Here is a 19,864-nt window from a genome sequence, read left to right as displayed (position 1 = left end):
TTCTACAATAATTTCAGGCTGCCGGGTATCTTAAAGTTTTGTATCGAATTGACTTAAGAGTGCCTGCCTGTAAAAATCAGACGCTCATATTCCTATGGTAGATAGGCTAGGGCGTGACAAAAACTACCGGATAGTTTTTTTCGCAAAATATCCTTTTATTTCAAAGAAATATGCAAATTACCAAATGCCATTAAACTCGTCATTTGACGCACCATTTTATTAAACAAGTTTGAGAGCCTCGCATGCAAAACCACATCATTCTTCCGTCTTTAAAACATTCAAATATTTTTGTGCAATGTTTAATTGTAAACTGGGTTGATTTTAGGGAATGTTGCACTTTTTGTTGGGTGCAAAATAATTAAATTTCAAAGACATGTATTCCATTCACTTAAAAGTACTTTGTAACAATAATTGATTTTCACCATGTGCGAAACCTTCGAATGGATTAAGCCTCTGGTGGTTGAATCGCAGAAGGATGGTCTACAGATTCCTGTAAAAATTTCTTTGGGCAAATGATTGTGAGCGACGCGAGAGCTTTTCAAAGTACGTTGAAAATGCAGATATTTGACCATCCGTCGTCAAATTTCAATTTACGGGTTAGACATATATTTTGGCCCGCGCCACACGTCTTGAGCTATATTATGTTGAAATAGGCACACAGCTGATAATTTCGAAATGTTCTGACCTTATTTACTGTAAAAGGTAGGTCCAAAAGCCGATTTGACGTGTTTCTGTCACCTTTCGTCGCACATAAAGCAGAAGTTTGCTTTTGTTTACACAACGTCCGATGTACATTGCCAACTGCCAACTTATTTAATAGTCGAATACCATGAATCTATGACCCTCTTTCGACACATATGATCACCACTGCATCTAAGTGAAAAACGGCTGGGTGATTTGTAGATAGTTGCTTGCTTTGCACTACACCAAAATATTACGTTTGATCATCGTTTGATCTATTGCTGCTACTTGAATCCTTGCTTGCAGCGGTTCCTTGTTTGTTCTTCACGCAATGCTGTCATCCCATTTTAGGGGGTAGGGGTAGGACAATTTCTATCCTAATACGTAAGGCTCCGTAAGGCTTGGAACCACAGGGCGCACACAATCTTGTTGAGTAGGAAGAGATTAAATTAAGCAATGAAAAGAATGAATAGTTAACCATTGCCCGTGTTGTCATCTTTTACTAGACAACCGCTACCTACACGCCCTGCGTAAATACAGTAACGCTTAACTCGTACCTAGGTCTTTTCGCGCTGTGCAATTATTTTTGGTTTACATATAATACAGTGGGCTACCCTTGGGGAAATCGGAGGTGGCCGCTTTATAGGGGTTGGCCGCTTAATAGAGGTTGGTGTACCTTGAATGTTTTTTCATCATCAGGTTATAAATTTCTTAGTAAACATGGAGTCAATTCATCATCCTCGGAGGGCAGGGGCAGTTATTGGGAACGGGGGAAAAGTCTAAATGGGTGAGAAAAAAGTACGGGCGAAGACCCATTTAGACTTTTTCCCTGCTCTCACTAACTGCCCCTGAGTCTCCGAGAATGACGTCTACCATGATTGTCTTGAATTGACTCCATGTTTACTAAGAAATTGAGCTAAATTTATAACCCGATAGTGAACAAATATTCAAGGTACACCAACCTCTATTAAGCGGCTAACCCCTATAAAGTGGCCACCTCCGATTTCCCCAAGGGTAGCCCACTGTATTATATGTAAACCAAAAATAATTGCACAGCGCGAAAAGACCTAGGTACGAGTTAAGCCTTACAGTATTTACGCAGGGCACGTAGGTAGCGGTTGTCTAGTAAAAGATGACAACACGGGCAATGGTTAACTATTCATTCTTTTCATTGCTTAATTTAATCTCTTCCTACTCAACAAGATTGTGTGCGCCCTGTGGTTCCAAGCCTTACGGAGTCTTACATATTAGGATAAAAATTGTCCTACCCCTACCCCCTAAAATGGGATGACATTGCGTGACGAACAAACAAGGAACCGCTGCAAGCAAGGATTCAAGCAGTAGCAATAGATCAAACGATGATCAAACGTAATATTTTGGTGTAGTGCAAAGCAAACAACTATCTACAAATCACTTAGCCGTTTTTCACTTAGATGCAGTGGTGATCATATGTGTCGAAAGAGGGTCATAGATTCATGGTATTCGACCATAAAACAAGATCTGTTAGATCTTATAACCGCGCTTTTAAAATTTAACTGTTTTCTTAGCACTTCAATCGCAACGCATTGCACATTCCAAAGCAATCCTTGATGATTCATTTATTACTGTAGACACCACATCACTTGATCAACACAAACTGTATTATTGCACCATCAGTCGTAGCCGTTGTGAAATCTCCGATGACGTAATATTCTTAATCTGGAACTTTCTTTGGGATATGTATGGGCATGAAGATACAAACACTATTAACAACAGCTTTCTTTCTTAAAAGTCACAATTAAATTTAATTGTTTTTTCCCTTAAGTAAAGGGCTAGCAAAGAAGTCACACGAGTCACGTAATTCAAGAAATGCGTTATCCACGGCTATCTTGAGTGCGATGGTTATTTCCTTACCAATGAGGTAAAGAATAATATCCGTAAAATTGTCCGTGTATTAATGTTTTAATAGCTTTTGGCGAATAAACATCACACGTTGCGTGACTCAAAATTTGGCCGAGAGGGAGCTTGGGTCTGGTCACCGACAAAAACAACAACAACAACAACAAAAATAATAATACACCACGGGTAGAACATGAACCGCGCTCGGCCCATGGCCGCGCAGTTAATAAGTTGACAGTCGACGATGTACATCGGACGTTATGTAAACAAAAGCAAACTTCTGCTTTATGTGCTACGAAAGGTGACAGAAACACGTACGTCAAATCGACTTTTGGACTTCCCTTTTACAGCAAATAAGGTTAGAACATTTCGAAATTATCAGCTCTGTGTCTATTTCAACTTAATATAGTTCAAGACATGTTGCGTGTGCTAAAATATATGTCTAACCCGTAAATTGAAATTTGACAACGGATGGTCAAATATCTGCATTTTTAACGTACTTTGAAAAGCTCTCGCTCGCTCACAATCATTTGTCCAAAGAAACTTTTACAGGAATCTGTAGACCATCCTTCTGCGATTCAACCACCAGAAGCTTAACCCATTTGAAGGTTTCGCACACGGTGAAAATCAATTAATTTACGAAGTACTTTTAAGTGAACGAAATACATGTCTTCGAAATTTAATTATTTTGCACCCAACAAAAACCGCAACATTCCCTAGAATCAACCCAGTACACAACTAAACATTGCACAAAAATATTTGAGTGTTTTAAAGACGGAAGAATGATGTGGTTTTGCATGCGAGGCTCTCAAACTTGTTTAATAAAGTAGTGCGTCAAATTACGATTTTCACGGAATTTGGTAATTTGCATATTTCTTTGAAATAAAAGGATATTTTGTCAAAAAAACTATCCAGTAGTTTTTGTCATGCCCTAGCCTATCTACCGTAAAAATATGAGCGAAATCGAATTTTCGACCCTTGCCGAGTTATTTTCCATATTTATGGACAGGGACTCTTAAAACGACTTTGTATCGAAACGACCAGACACCGAATCGGTTGTTAATTCTTCCTCGTACGAAAAGTTCAAGAAAATTTTAAAACGGCTCTTTGTGGAGCTATTCAAAACGACTCTTTTCAGAGCCACCACAAACGTAGTCTTTTGCAAAAACAAAAAAAATTTCAGTGGTACTTCTTGATCTCTGTTCACACCCTGCAGCTAAAACTACAAAATATCCGTATTGCGAAAACCTTGAGACAAAACAATTTCCTGATGGTTGAAAGTCGAAAATCACAAATCAATTAGGACTATTTCAATAGTACTTCTTTTTTATGGAAAAAAATTACAAAGTTTTTTCCTCTGTGTTTTAAAACGGCGGAAAGGTTTGAGAATTTAAGTAATATTTTACGTGACTGGCAAAAGATAAGGTACAAAAAAGTCTTGCCTAGGCATTGGACTGGTAAAACAAGGAGGAACAAGAAAGATGAAGCCGTTTCTTTGTTAGAAAATGACTCAGAAAAATTACTTGAGCAGTCTCAGTCGTCAGACTGTTGAGCGAGATTAAACCGAGCTCAAAATTGGCCTTGGTAAGCCGAGAACAATTGCCTTATCTCGAATTTAACAAAGCCAATAAACAAAATGTTTGTGAAATTAATTTATTTAAAAAATTCAACTTTTCTCGGTCTCAAAATAATTGTTGACACACTGATTGATGTCAGAAATGAAACATCAAAACATCACTTCTTAAAATCAGTTACAATAAGCACATAAACCTTGCTTTCCGATACCAATGTCCCAGTCCGTTTCAGGGCACAGCAGCGAGAAAAGTATAGCTCGCTACAGCTAACGGCCAACTGTATCGCAGCTTAAAGGTGTCTCCGACACTATTTCAAACCGATTCAACAACACAGGACACAAATTTCCGCCGTCACTAATGCTCCTTTCACTCAAATCTCGAATCAAATGGCCTCCAGTTGACCGCAACCGAAAGTTTTCCCAGCGTATTTTATCAACTACTGCAGTATTCAAGGCAACATCCAAGCTTGTCGGCCCACAGGGCTGCTTCGATGACAAAAACTGACTTGAATTTTCCAGCATTTTCTATAAGATTTGTAGATTTCGCAGTTCAACTCTACTTTCGCCGTAAGTTTTTATTCCACGACAAGCGACCCTCGAGTCAAGTTTGACAGTGGCGTAATTTTCCTAGACCAGTCACATTTTTTTGCTACGCATAGCAACCAATGAGATTGCCTCATTTTGTATAGAAAATAGATTACGTCAAATGGCTTTTTTCGTGTTCGCCAAAGTGGGCAAAGGCCGTCTTTCGAGTTATGTTGAAAGATTTTGAAAAAAAAGAGGCGTAGTAGTTTGTTCCGTTATTATATAAAACAAAGAGATTCCATGTTGCCGTGCGTCTGTTCAGTAATAGATCACAGAAGACGTCGAAATATGGTAAGAACATCAGTGACACACTCGGCTATCGCCTTGTGTGCAACTTTTTTGTTCTTACCACATTTTGACGTCGTCTGTGATCTATTACTGAACAGACGCACGGCAACATGACATTTATTTGTTAATGGAAGTTCATGATTCTAAAGAACGTGAGGAAAAACAACTACTATAATAATTAGTCGTTTCCAAAGAGAAAACTGAAGTCGTTAGGTTTAAACATGCACGAGTGATGAATAAAAAATGCTACATTTTCTCGAGAGCTGTTCACCCTATGTTTTACCAGCCCAAGTAGTCACTTTCATCCGTGCCATTGATATAAACGGTGGATGCCGTGAATCATCAGCTGTTTAAATTAGCGATGGCGGGCGATTGAAAGATCGAGGCGAGTCACCCTCGACTGACTAGAATCGACCCATTTGACGTTGGAAGTTAACTTCAACTTGTTTCAAAGACGGAAATTCCCTCGTGAATTCCAATAAAATGGTCAGGTTCAGCATACGCTTGCTCCAACAGTATATGCACGCACTCTTTGTTTATCAAGGCTGTCTGCATGCTTTGGCTCGCGCGCTTCTTTACTAGTCCTAGGGGACCTACCTTTTATTACGTCCCAGGGATGGCCGGTGGTTTTGCAGGGGGGTACAATTTTAAAATAAGCCTCTTTTTTTGGGGGGGGGGGTAGACTGAAGAAACGAGGGGTTTCAAAATTTATGACACAGCAACGATAGTCTAACAGGTTTTATAGCAGAATCCATTAAATAAAACAAAATTTGCCGCTGGCGGTTCTTGAAGCGAAGGTAGGGATGGAGGAAGAAACATTTCCTCGAGCAGGGAGCAAATATTGACCGGATTAATGAGCCCACTGTATCAGACGATCAGTAATCACCACCCCAGTCTAGTTTTCGCGGTCGGCCGTGGCAGTCTGGTCGCACAGCAATCCAGCAAGTAACAAATGGTATCCTTTAGACTGAGGGATTGTGAAGAGCTCCAGTTGATGAATATGGACGAAGAAATCATGCGAAGAAATGGGAACGATAGTATACGTTGTGGTATTAGTGTGTGGTTGAAAGAAATCAACTTGCTGGAGTATTCAGTGAAATTCATTGAGAATGGCTACGATGATCTTGATCAGTTTCGTACGATGAGAACCGAGGATTTGGCTGAACTGAGCAATGATGTCGGCTTAACTGCGAAGAAAGGCCATCTGAAACCATTTTATGCGGCCATAAAACAATGGAAAATAATACAAACAATAAACGAGACAAAAGATAAAAGACATATTAAAAACACACGATAAAAAATTTGCATGTGTAAGGGCGGAAGGATAGAATTATGGCCTTGTCAGGAGGGGGGTTACATTTGTAAAATAAGAATTTGGAAGGGGAGTATAATTTTTATCTGAAAATAGTTTGTGGGTTTCGTTTTAAGAGTGCCTGCCCGTAAAAATCAGACAAATTCTTAATTTCGCGGCAAGGGTCGAAAGTTCGATTTCGCTCATATTCTTATGGTAGATAGGCTAGGGCATTACAAAAATTACTGGATAGTTTTTTTGGTATAATATCCTTTTATTTCAAAGAAATATGCAAATTACCAAATTCCGTTAAAATCGTCATTTGACGCACCATTTTATTAAACAAGTTTGAGAGCCTCGCATGCAAAACGACATCATTCTTCCGTCTTTAAAACACTCAAATATTTTTGTGCAATGTATAAATGTGTACTGTGCTGATTTTAGGGAATGTTGCGTTGTCTTTTTGGGTGCACAATAATTAAATTTCGAAGACATGTATTTCATTCGCTTAAAAGTACTTCGTGAATATAATTAATTTTCACCATGTGCGAAACCTTCAAATGGACCAAGCTTCTGGTGGTTGAATTGCAGAAGGATGGTCTACAGATTCCTGTAAAAATTTCTTTGGGCAACTGATTGTGAGCGACGCGAGAGCTTTTCAAAGTACGTCAAAAATGCAAATATTTGACCATCCGTCGTCAAATTTCAATTTACGGGTTAGACGTATATTTTAGCATGCGCCACATGACTTGACCTATGTTAAGCTGAAATAGACACAGAGCTGATAATTTCGAAATGTTCTAACCTCATTTGCTGTAAAAGGCAGGTCCAAAGCCGATTTGATGTGTTTCTCTCACCATTCGTCGCACATAGAGCAGAAGTTTGCTTTTGTTTACATGACATCCGATGTACATCGGCAACTGTCAACTTATTTAACGGTCGAATACCATGAATCTGTGACCCTCGTTCGACACATATGATCACCACTGCATCTAAGTCAAAAACGGCTAAGTCATTCGTAGATAGTTGCTTGCTTTGTACTACACCAAAATATTACGTTTGATCATCATGGTTTGATGGCTTGAATCCTTGCTTGCAGCGGTTCCTTGTTCGTCACGCAATTCTGTCATCCCATTTTAGGGGGTAGGGGTGGGACAATTTCTATCCCAATACATAAGGCTCCGTAAGGCTTGGAATCCCTGGGAGCACACAATCGTGTTGAGTAGGAAGAGATTAAATTAAGAAATGAAAAGAATGAATAATTTACCATTGCCCCTGTTGTTATCTTTTACTCGACCATCGCTATCTACATGGCCCTGCGTGATACTGTAACGCTAAACTCATGCCTAGGTCTTTTCGCGCTATGCAATTATTTTTGGTTTACATGTAATACAGTGGGCTACCCTCGGGGAAATGGGTGGCGACCGCTTAATGGGGCTAGCCGCTTAAATAGAGGTTGGTGTACCTTGAATATTTAATTTTTCACTATCGGGCTATAAATATTTTGGTGAACATGGAGTCAACTCAATACAATCATGATAGACGTGTGTTTGAATTATCACTCGTCATGCACCTTCAATTTCAGACTCTTATCTGCCATCGCCCTTTCCAAAACAAAGTTGTTAAATTATGGGTGGCCGCTTAATAGGGGTAAAGACAATAATGAAACCCTTATCGGAATGACCATATGATGGCCGCGGAGGTAACCGGTCAATAGGTGTTTTATTTACAATATTTTACTGACGATAATTGTGGACTGTATTGACAACAGTCCTCTATTTTCTGTTACATACCAATGCCTTGCCACTAAGCAAACAAAATACGCCAAACAAAATGGCATGGCCAGGGCTATTTACTCACGTAATTACTAATTAAATTTAGTCTGTTTTTCTCACGAATTAGACACGTTGTGACTTCAGCTAGTTCTTGCTTCATTAATCTATAATTTTTTTATGGCGATTTTCTTAAAATTCTAGTGAGTACAGGTACTAGCTTTATCAGCTGTTGTCTGAAACATCAGAACGTACAACAAACGTGATTTGGACCGAGGCCACGTTCACAATAGAATATGATTATATAAATATACACATATTATTATATATATGAAAAAACAGATGAACAATGATTAAATTGTTTCACTTATCCTGAGAGTACTCTATACCAAATAGATCAAAATGTGCAGCATATGCCGTGACAGCATTGCGTGACGATCAATAACGGCTGTGAGATTGTGCTGCGCCGACACGCTTATCAGCAATGGTCAGCAATCGATCAAACGCAATATTTTGGCGCAGCACAAAGCAAGCAACTATCTACAAATGACTCAGCCGTTTTAGACTTAGATGCAGTGATGGTCATATGCGCAGAAAGATGGTCACAGATTCATAGTATTCGACCAATAATAGGTTGACAGTAGGCGATGTACATCGGACGGTAACCTTCTGTAAACAAAAGCAAACATCTGCTTCATGTGCGACGAATGGTGAGAGACCGACTAGAAACACGTCTAATCGGCTTTGGACCTGCCTTTTACAGCAAATGAGGTTAGAACATTCCGAAATTATCAGCTCTGTGTCTATTTCAGCTTAACATAGGTCAAGTCATGTGGCGCATGCTAAAATATACGTCTAACCCGTAAATTGAAATTTGACGACGGATGGTCAAATATTTGCATTTTTGACGTACTTTGAAAAGCTCTCGCGTCGCTCACAATCAGTTGCCCAAAGAAATTTTTACAGGAATCCGTAGACCATCCTTCTGCAATTCAACCACCAGAAGCTTGGTCCATTTGAAGGTTTCGCACATGGTGAAAATTAATTATATTCACGAAGTACTTTTAAGTGAATGAAATACATGTCTTCGAAATTTAATTATTGTGCACCCAAAAAGACAACGCAGCATTCCCTAAAATCAACCCAGTACACATTTAAACATTGCACAAAAATATTTGAGTGTTTTAAAGACGGAAGAATAATGTGGTTTTGCATGCGAGACTCTCAAACTTGTTTAATAAAATGGTGCGTCAAATGACGATTTTAACGGAATTTGGTAATTTCCATATTTCCTTGAAATAAAAGGATATTTTGCCAAAAAAACTATCCAGTAGTTTTTGTCATGCCCTAGCCTATCTACCATAAAAATATAAGCCAAATCGAATTTTTGACCCTTGCCGAGTTATTTGCCATTTTTATGGACAGGGACTCTTAAAACACTACACTTATTTGAAAGCCACCGTGCCAGCACCCCCTCCCCACTCTCCCATCCCCCCTTTCCCCGTACCCTGGGACGTAATAGACGATCTTCCCCTACAGAAATAAGGTTGTATCTGGTGTATAGTGTTATGGTGCTTTATTTTTAACGGTGTAGATATTTCGGTTGTCTTCCTTGTCTCAGTTGTTTCCTTACCAGGTTTACAGGACAAGGCATGCACATGTTTCTTCGTTCGTCTTTATTTGGGTTGCCTGGTTACCGACCCAATAAACGTATTCGCTATTCATAAGAATGGGGATAAACGATGAAATAGCGAGCCTTTCCTTGAAATTATCAACTAAACTAAAAACTACTCCTTCTAATGGATTGTATAAATCAAGAGAAGAAGCTGTTGCCACTAGTTTTACACGCAAATAAAATTATTTTTGCAGTCACAGTAGAACACCGCCCAACAAACCTACTTTTTAACAGTTTTCCTCGTTGATTTTTTCTTTTTTTGTTCTCAATCTACTGTGTCTTCTACATCAAAAAGAGCCCTCTTTTAGGCCATGGTTGTATCATAAACTAAACTATATGGTAGTATTCATCCATTGAAACAGAAGTGCTGAGAAATGCTGGAAACTGTTGCCGGCCACCTTAAGTTCAACAAACTGTGAGCCAGCTGTTGTCATCGCTATCATAAACTGACAAATTAAAAATTATCTTTCCAAACACTGCTGCTTAGCTTTTCCTGAAAACACAGTTAATTTTAAGTTAATTCACGGCTCAGAAAGAAAAATTTCCGCAGAAGTTTCCTCTTTTTTTAACATTTCGTCGCTCTAAATTATTGTTCATTTGGCCTTTAAGAGGTTGGCGCTACGTGAAAACTGGCTTGAAATAAAAAACACGAATGGACAGGCAGAATAGCGGCAGCAATATAATCATCCACCCTAACATTCTCCCAAACTCTGGGATTGCATGTATTTTGAATGTTATTATCGCCAGAATGTGTAGTTTACATATGTTGCTTCTCTCGTTTACATTGTGCAGATGACGTTTTCCATTTCCAAAAGCACGAGTAGACGTTCATCGATTTTTAAGGCCCCACGTATCTGAAAAGCTAGTAACGTCACGGATTTCGAGCAGCCCATGAATGAGCAGGTAACATTATTTCTCATCTAGAACTGAAATATATCGAAAATTGGTCTCGAGGTAAATAACTCGAAAACTGAGATAAATTATTCTTGCTACATCCGCAAAATGGCCGATCTGAAGAAAAAAACAATTTAAATTCATATTATTCTGACTAGCGTAACTTAGGGTGGACAGCCTTAAAAAAATGTTTTGAAACAACAAAAGTGTATTTCAATTCATCGCTCGTAAATCTTTTTTTTTGCTTATTTAACAACTTCAGTTTTCTCGATAAAAATAACTAATTAAAAGTCAATTTTTCCTCCCTCTATTTCGAATAACTTCCCACGCCAAGTAAATCTGAATGCCAAGAAATATGAGTCTTGCTAAGAAGGAAGTCTTAAACTTTGGCTGAAAATGATCAAATTTGTCGCAAAAAATACTCTCTGTTCACCATTCCAATAACCTTATCGCATCAAAGCCTTCTTACTGTTTAACTTCATAACTGTATTTTGTCAAGAGTCTAATCTCTTTTTATTATGCATGATGTAGTCCACACAAAGAAAGATGGCAATTTATTATTTTCCATCTTTATTCACAGGTGCATGGTCAACTTACATTTTAGAACAGTTTTTATATTTCTTTACAACAATGGTGAAAATTTTCTCAATGGCTATCTTATTGCTGGGAAAGTATTTCATACTGATATAATAAAATGAGTAAGCACCACTTTTAATGTTAGGCAACGGTTACGAGGACTTCTAAAATCTAAGTCGTAATACATTATTAGCCCTGTTCATCGTATTGGTCTACAAGAACTAACTTGTAAAACAATGTCAAAGCACTGGTCCTATTGTGTCCTTCTAACTTCACCTAGCTTCCAACAGTAAAGAATTGGGTTTAAAGACGAGTTTAAGAAAATGAAAGTGGTTGTATAAATCCTAGCGAGATAAAAAGATACAGATAGTCCACTTTTAGCCCTCAAAGCAGTCATTGCACCACGAGGTAGATAACAAGCGACCAGCGTCAGTTGCAACCATATTGCAGTGGAAACTGCCTTTTTGTATCGTGCTATGTTCAGTTGATTTGTTTGGTGTGGTTGTGGAACATTGTGGCTGTGAATCTGAGTGTTGTGATGACGGAGGGTGAGGAAATCTTTGTGTAAGAGAAAGTGGACATTATAAGATGTAGGGGTATACCTATGGTGCCCGATACCATGTGGTTATCGGGGGATTCCAAAACCACATTGCTGAAAAGACAGCGCTAGTAGCCCAAGAGGTAATGACGATCAGGTAGGTTCGCTTTAAAGCTACAACTTGTCTGTATCTCAGTCCCAACGACAGGGAAAGAAGGCTGTCCACGCTTAGTCCTGTCAGAGTTGCGAACGACACTCCACACAAGATATAACTTGTTACAAAACTTGCCACAATTAGGTGAGGACAAATATTCCAATGTTCATTCACCACAGACATCCAATAGGTTCTGTAATTAGACCAACACAGAGATCAGTTGTTGCAAGGCAACGAAGCAGGAGTTTGGACGCCGGATGAAGTGAAGACTCCTTGTGGAGAGCTATTAGGATCAGAGCATTCCCAAGAAATGCAGTAACGGACAGACAAGTGTTTAAAACTGAAATATGTATCAACTGGCCGTGTAGTCAAGCAGTTAGTCCTGCGGAACACATGAGTTGTTCAATTGTCTTTTGCTGTTCAGCTCCAGTAAAGTTTGCTGCTGCCATTTAGTTGGTAAGATGATATGGCTGTTTGTAGCAGCTGGAATCGATTAGCTATCACTGTAAAGACGTTTCAGTGTAGAAAAGTTACAAAAGGGCTTCTCATCTGATGAGTAATCTAAATTCTTTTTATAACGCCTTTTTCAAGTTTGCTTAAAGCTGAATTTGGAAAGACAAATAAATCTAGCGGGTAGTCAATTAGCTGAGTAAATAATTAATAAAGATAAAATAAAAATTATAAAGAGAACATTGTTTAACTATTGGTTTTGACGGTTATGTCTTACTTCAGGAAATATTTCGCAAATTCTGAAAATTCTTCCAGTCATGCTAATTTATAATTTCTCCCTCGATTACGCATCGAAGTAATTGTTAGTCATATTGTTTACAAGAATAGTATCTGAAACAGTGCGGGTGGCGATGTATCACACATTTTAAAACGGGAATAGTTATATCACCCGAGCCATTTGTATAAACGGTTGACGCTGTGAATCTTAAAATGGTTAAATTAAGGAAGGTGGGTGGTCGAAAGATCGAGGTGAGCCATCTTCGTCCGAGTCGAATAGAGCGTTTTTACATGACGTCACAAATTTCGCGGAAAATTTGAGTCGCCATGTTGGTGTTCCATATTTTTCAAGATGGCGGCATATCCCCTAACCGATTATGCGAACAACCTCGATCCCCACGTGAAGAAACATTACTATGAAAAGATTTCTTGCGTTGGTATCGATCCCATTTTAATTCCAGACAAAACGTATGATCCAGACTGTTTGCCACGGGTCAAATCCGTGGATTTGCTATCACTTTTACTGCTTGGGACAAGCTACTACAGGAAGGATCAATTTCAAGCTTTTCGGAGTTTGCGAGCATTTAATCAGCTCGTTTCAGGGTTTGTGAGCTGTGTAAAAGGGCACAAAATAGGAAACAACTACATTGTTCTCAGAAAAGTCAGGCATTCGCAGAGAATGAACGATCCGTGTGATACATTAATATTGTGGATTATAACCGAGGAAAATGGTACTGTTCTTTTCGCACACTGCGTTGGATGTATGGCAGGACAAGGAGAGTGCTGCTCGCATATTGCGAGCGTCCTCTTCTGCATTGAAGCATGGAATCGTGTGAACGAAAATCTGTCATGAACACCGGTGAAATGTGGCTGTTTGATGCCAGCAGCCGTCAAAGAAGTTCCCTACGCACCCGTTTCAGTGCCGTAAAGTACCCCTATTGTTTGAAGGATACAGACCTCAAAGATTACCCTGGGAAGTCCAACTCATGTTTGAAGTCAGAAAATGGAGCTACAAATCTTAAAAGAGAACATGCATACTATTACCAATCACAACAGCAAATATTCACTACTGGATACAATTACTGTGACTTTGTTGTTTGTGGTTTCAATGAACAAATTGCTTTTTTCTGTGAAAGAATTCTCCCAGATATCTGTCACTGGAATTCTGTTGTTCCCAAACTAAATCACTTTTGGAGATATTGTGTTCTACCAGAAATCCTTGGAAGGTGGTATACCAAGAAAAGAAATGTGTCTCAGCCATCATCTGGTCTCAGTTCTGTCTGCTTTTCCAGGATGAATACTACTGATGCTATTGTAATATGCAGCAACCAAGCATGTTCCGTTTCTTCTTTTCACTTAACCTGCTTGAAAGTCCAAAAAGTACCCAACAAGTGGTTTTGTCCTCTGTGCCAAAAAAACTGCTGGAGCCAGAAGTAAGAAATCAAAAGGCAAAAAAACAAAAGAAAATTTGGATGAAGCTCTTGAACTGGACTGCATATGTTTGTGCAAAAAGAAGCCATTCCCTTCCGATAAAGTCCTTAAATGTCATAACCCATTGTATGAAAACGGACAGTTTTTTCATTTGGCTTGCTTAAACTTTAAAAGAATGCAAAACAATGCCCTTACAACATGGGAATGTATGGGTTGTAAGTCAGGGGGCAAAGTCAAGCTAAATACCAAGGAAGCTAAAGAAGCAAAGGACTCTTTACAAAGGGTTCGTACTCTTTTTCAGAAACAAATTTCCAGGACTTTTCCAGGACTTTTCCAGGACTCAGATTGATTTTTCCAGGACTCTAAAAGTCACGTTAACCCTTTCACTCGCATTATCTCAATGTTAATTCTCCTTACTGTCTGCCATACATTTCATGTTTTTTTTTTTACTTGAGTTTAACAGGTTTGCAGAACTTTCCAGGACCAGTAGCCCTTTTCCAGGACTTTCCAGTCCTAGAAAATGCCACAATAAAATTCCAGGACTTTCCAGGTTTTCCAGGACCCGTACGAACCCTGTGAATTACATGCATACAAGTCAGATGATGATGTCATTATAACTGGAATTTCAACAGGCCTTACTGAAAAGTCAGCATCCCTAGCAAGGCTCAATGAACAACATAACAAACTGATTTTGTCTCCCCACGGCTGGCTTGATTGTGATATCATTCATGCAGTGCATGTATGTCTTAGAAAAATTAACCCTGGAGTTGAGGGTCTGCAGAGACAAACTTTGGGTCCCTGCAGAAACTTTAATCAGGTCAATGGTGAACTTATTCAGATGTTACACACTGGGGAACAACACTGGGTGTGTATAGCATCGGTGGGGTGTGGAGATGGCACAGTGAATTTATATGACAGTCTTTACTGTAACATCATTTATAGTGAAGTAGAAGATCAGGTAATTAATCTTGTTGGACAGGCAAATTTTACTGGCATTCAAGTTGTTCCTGTTCAGCATCAGCAAAATGGCAGTGACTGTGGGGTATTTGCTGCTGCCTTTGCAACCTCCTAGCCTATGGCATACCTCCCCAAACTGTGCAATTTGATATCTGCAAAATGAGAGCACATCTGTATCACTCCCTAAAGAATGGTCTATTGCAAATGTTTCCTACATTTGAATGACTTAATATATGAAACTCCTTTTAGAAACAAAGTCAAACACTTTGTCTAGTTTGTCTCAAACACTTCTTCTTACATGTATTGATCTTGGAATAAACAGAAAGATGTAATCAACTGTGGATCTTCCCAAGTTGTTTCAATTACGCAAACACAGTGCTGACAATGGCTCTGTTGATGAACTACCATCATTATACTATGCTAAGAATTAGGGGTTGACTTGAAACCAAAATTTATATTTTTATCTTTGTAGGGACAATTGAGTTCCATTGAGCACTTGGATACACCTGTAGTCCCTTCCCGTAGATACCCTACATGAAGGCCTTAATATTATTACAACTAGCATGTAATTCCTTCCGGCAACATTACTATTACAATGCCCAAGACACAAAGTAGGGAACCAATCTACATTAAAAAGACCCCAGTCTTTAGCAGGTTCTCCTGACACGAAATGCTTGCTGCAAACCCGGTCATTTTCTCAAATATAGTCGGTTAAAGCCTCTCTGCTGATCGTAAAAATCCAACTTCTTCGCTCCAAAGTTAACTCTTCCATGTACTCTCCTTGGTTGACAACAACACGTGGTACACGAAAAAACTTACTTTCTCAGCGGTGGGCCGTATCTTGCCCGTTTTATTGCCACATCCGACAATGAGGCAAAGGACCATGATGACAAAAATTAAATTTCTTTGCTAAGAACGCTAGAATGTCGTACAGAATGTCCCAGGTGTTCACCGTTGGTTAGCACGGGTAGTACGCATTTTGCGATCGAACACCAATATGGCGGATGAAGTCGATATGCAAATTTCATCACGTGAGTGAAAAGGCTCTATCGATCCAATTGATATTCAATTGACCACCCACCTTCCCTAATTAACTGCAAAGTGTTCGAAGAGGGAAATGCAGTTGTTAATTTGAATATAACAGCCAAATTTAGCAACGCTTGTTCAATAACAGGATAAGCACACATTCTTTGTTCATCAAGGCTGCCTGCTAGGACTTCGTGCATAAATTTGGTTGCCTGTTTTGGCTCGCGCGCTTATTTACCAGTTCTTAAAAAGCGTAGTTGTATCTGGTGTATAAATATATGGTGTTTTATTTTCGTACTGTAGATATTTTGTTTGTTTACTTCCATGGCATACCACGTGACAGCGTTGCATAACTATTGGTCAACACACAATTACCGCTTTATACCCGCGGCGCAAGATGGGAAGGTTGTATGTAATAGCGGAGCTCCTGCTCGCTGAAGGCGCGCGAGCTGAGACCCATACCTTAGAAAATTTGGTAACCCATCGATCTGAAAAATTTTGGTTGTCACGTGACCGTCCCTACGTACGTACGGCTGTACGCCAAAAATGAGATGGTAGCACCGTTACCATAGGTACATCATTGATATTGGACATCCATGTTATGATTACTTGACAGCTGTCAAAACAAGCTATCCACAGACCAGTAACACGTGACCATGTCGCGGGCTCAGGTCAAGAGGTCGCCGTTTGTTTTTTTTAAGGTGACCGCCAACCAGGTACCGTCTTTTCGATTGGATCGAGGGCTCAAGCCAGGTTATTACTCTGGAGGAGAGTGAGGGCGTACATGCAAAGGCAAATTTTGGAGCAAATTAAACCCTGACGCGTTGTCGACTTTTTTTCCGACATATTCCTTGCGCAATCGTCTCTAGTGTACGTAATTTCTACAATCTTGGTTACACTCATTAGGTATGGTTTGTTATAATGTAACTAGAAAAAAATAGTGAAACCACACGCTGAACAATCACATGCTGACAATTCATTAATTTTTTGAGTTTCTGATCCAGGGGAAAAATCCTCTTTTCATTTATGGTTAATTATTCTAATCAGGAGCTCCGCTTGTAGGCTTGGCTAAATCTATACATTACCGTCGAAAATACAACGTCATTCCTGTGTTCTGATTGGCTGTATTTCCTATGGCATGGTATAAAATATAACACAATGCAATGCAATACAATAACGGTTTATTTAGAATACAAATGAATAGACATGACAATTGAAAATAGAGTAAAAAAAAATGCAACGATGAATACATCGGCGACAACATAATTAAAATAAATAAGCACCCTGAAAGAAAGTTAAGAGGTTACCACCATGTGAACACTCCCTTGAAATGAAAAACACGAATGGATGGGCAGAGTGTAGCGGCAGCAATATAATAATCCACCCTAAACTTCTCCCAAACCCTGGAACAGCATGAATTTTGATTGTTATTTTCTCCAGAGTGTGCAGTTTACATATGTTGTTTCTCTCGCTGACGGTGTGTGGATGACCTTTTCATTTTCAAAAGCACGAGTAGATCTAGATTTTAAAGTCCCATGTATCGGAAAAGCTTGAAACGTCACGGATTTCGAGCAATCCATGAATGAGCAGGTAACATCAGTTCTCATCTAGGATTGAAATACATCGAAAATTAGTCTCTAGGAAAACAACTCGAAAACTGAGATAAATCACTCTTGCTACATCCAAATAATGGCCGATCTGAAGAAGAAAAAATTAAAATTCACACTATTCCCGTTTTAAAATGTGTGATACATTGCCACCCGCACTGTTTCAGACACTATTCTTGTAAACAATGTGACTAACATGACTAACAATTAGTTTGATGCGTGATGGAGGGAAAAATTATAATTTGGAATAACGGGAAGAATTTTTCAGAATTTGCGAAATATTTCCCGAAGTTTAAGACATAGTTAAACGATGTTCTCTTTATAATTTTTACTTTATCTTTATTTATTTAATGAGCTAATTGGCCACCCGCTAGATTTGTTTGTCTTTCCAAATTCAACATGTCAAGCAAACTTGAAAAAGGCATTATAAAAATAGTTTAGATTATTCGTCAGTTGTGAAGTCTTTTTGTAACTTTCTACACTGAAAAGTTTCAGCAGTGATAGCTAATCGATACCAGCTCCTACAAAGAGCCATATCATCCCAGCTAAATGGCAGCAGCAAACTTTACTGCAGCTGGACAGCAGAAAACATTTGAACAACTCCTGTGTTCCGCAGAATTAACTGCTGGATTACACGGCCCGTTGACATTTATTTCAGTTTTAAATTCTTTCCTGTCCGTTACCGCATTTCTTGGGAATGCTCTGATCCTAATTGCTCTTCACAAGGAGTCTTCACTTTATCCGCCGTCCAAACTATTGCTTCGCAGTCTTGCAACAACTGATCTCTGTGTTGGTCTAATTGCAGAGCCTCTCAATGTTGCCTACAGGATATCTGTGGTGAATGAACATTGGAATATTTGTCCTCACCTATCGGCGGCAAGTTTTTTAACAAGTTATACTTTGTGTGGAGTGTCGGTCGTAACTCTGACTGCAATAAGCGTGGGCAGACTTCTCGCCCTGTTGTTGGGACTGAGATACAGACAAGTTGTAACTTTAAGGCGTACCTACCTGATCGTTATAACCTCTTGGTTTATTGCCGCTGTCTTTTCAACGATGTGGTTTTGGAATCCTCTGATAACCTTATGGTATGGCACCATAGGTATAGCTCTACATCTTATAATCTCCACCTTCTCTTACACAAAGATTTTCCTCACCCTCCGTCATCATAACACTCAGATTCACAGCCAGAATGTTCAACAACCAAACCAGATAAATCAATTGAACATAGCGCGATACAAAAAGGCAGTTTCCACTGCAATATGGTTGCAACTGACGCTGGTCGGTAGTTATCTACCTCATGGTGTAGTGACTGCTTTGAGGGCTAAGAGTGGACCATCTGTATCTGTTTATCACGCTAGGATTTATACAATCACTTTAATTTTCTTAAACTCATCTTTAAACCCAATTCTTTACTGTTGGAAGCTAGATGAAGTCAGACAAGCAGCGAAGGACACAATCAGACAAGTGGTTTGCCATTGTTTTACAAGTTAGCTCTTGTAGACCAATACGGTGAAAAGCGTAAATGCCGTACGTTTACTACCAAGATTTTAGAAGTTCTTGTAACCATTGCCTAACCGTAAAAGTGGTGCTTACTCACTTTAATATATCAGTATGAAATGTGTTTTTCCAGCAATAAGATAGCTATCGAGAAAGTTTTCATCATTGTTGTAAAGAAATATAAAAATTGTTCTAAATTGTAAGTTTACAATGCAACTGTGAATAAAGATGAAGAACACTAAATTGCCATTTTTCTTCGTGAGGACTGCATCACGCATAGTAAAAAGAGATTAGACTCTTGACAAAATACAGTTATTAAGTTAAACAGTGAGAGGGTTTTGAAGTGTTTTTCGCTCATGACACTAGCAGAAACCGCCGAGCTTTTATGAGATGGGTGAGTTACCAGGAGACGAAAAGTCGTTTACGAAATAACAGAGAAAATGTGCACTAAATTTTATAATAACCGCCTTAAGTTCAGAGTTTGTAATTCCATGATTCGTCTTTAGTTCAGAAACCCAACGAATATTCGCAAATGATTTATTATGTATTTATAGAATGAAACAAGTATACTGTCGAATACGTAGTTGACACTCAAGAGGGAGTTATTGGAAAATTATGACTCAAGTCTTCTAAATTAAAATCGACAGGTGGAATGTGCTTTTAAGTGAAGCACTAGCAGTAATTTATAATGAACATAAAATTTTGAAGCTACGCT

At 38.9% G+C, this 19,864-nt stretch overlaps 1 protein-coding gene and 1 pseudogene across 1 annotated transcript; one reads left to right on the top strand and one right to left on the bottom strand.

Annotated features, from left to right (window-relative positions):
• Positions 1-11,434: 11,434 nt before the first annotated feature.
• Positions 11,435-12,354, bottom strand: LOC145480428 (putative G-protein coupled receptor 45; annotated as a pseudogene).
• A 5,533-nt stretch (positions 12,355-17,887) lies between these two features.
• LOC145483161 (putative G-protein coupled receptor 45) lies at positions 17,888-19,206 on the top strand. The gene has a single exon (XM_081461754.1). The coding sequence runs from the start codon at positions 18,202-18,204 to the stop codon at positions 19,141-19,143; it is 942 nt and encodes a 313-aa protein (XP_081317880.1). The 5' UTR covers positions 17,888-18,201; the 3' UTR covers positions 19,144-19,206.
• Positions 19,207-19,864: the final 658 nt, after the last annotated feature.

This window comes from Orbicella franksi, chromosome 3 (genome assembly GCF_964199315.1).
Source record: "Orbicella franksi chromosome 3, jaOrbFran1.1, whole genome shotgun sequence".
NCBI classification, from domain to species: Eukaryota; Metazoa; Cnidaria; class Anthozoa; order Scleractinia; family Merulinidae; genus Orbicella; species Orbicella franksi.
Note: the sequence above shows the minus strand (reverse complement) of the source record. Positions and strands in the feature narration are given on the sequence as shown.

Bases quoted from the DNA above. Each gene is read 5' to 3' on its own strand.
- LOC145483161 (XM_081461754.1), top strand. From the start codon at position 18,202: ATGGCAGCAGCAAACTTTACTGCAGCTGGACAGCAGAAAACATTTGAA.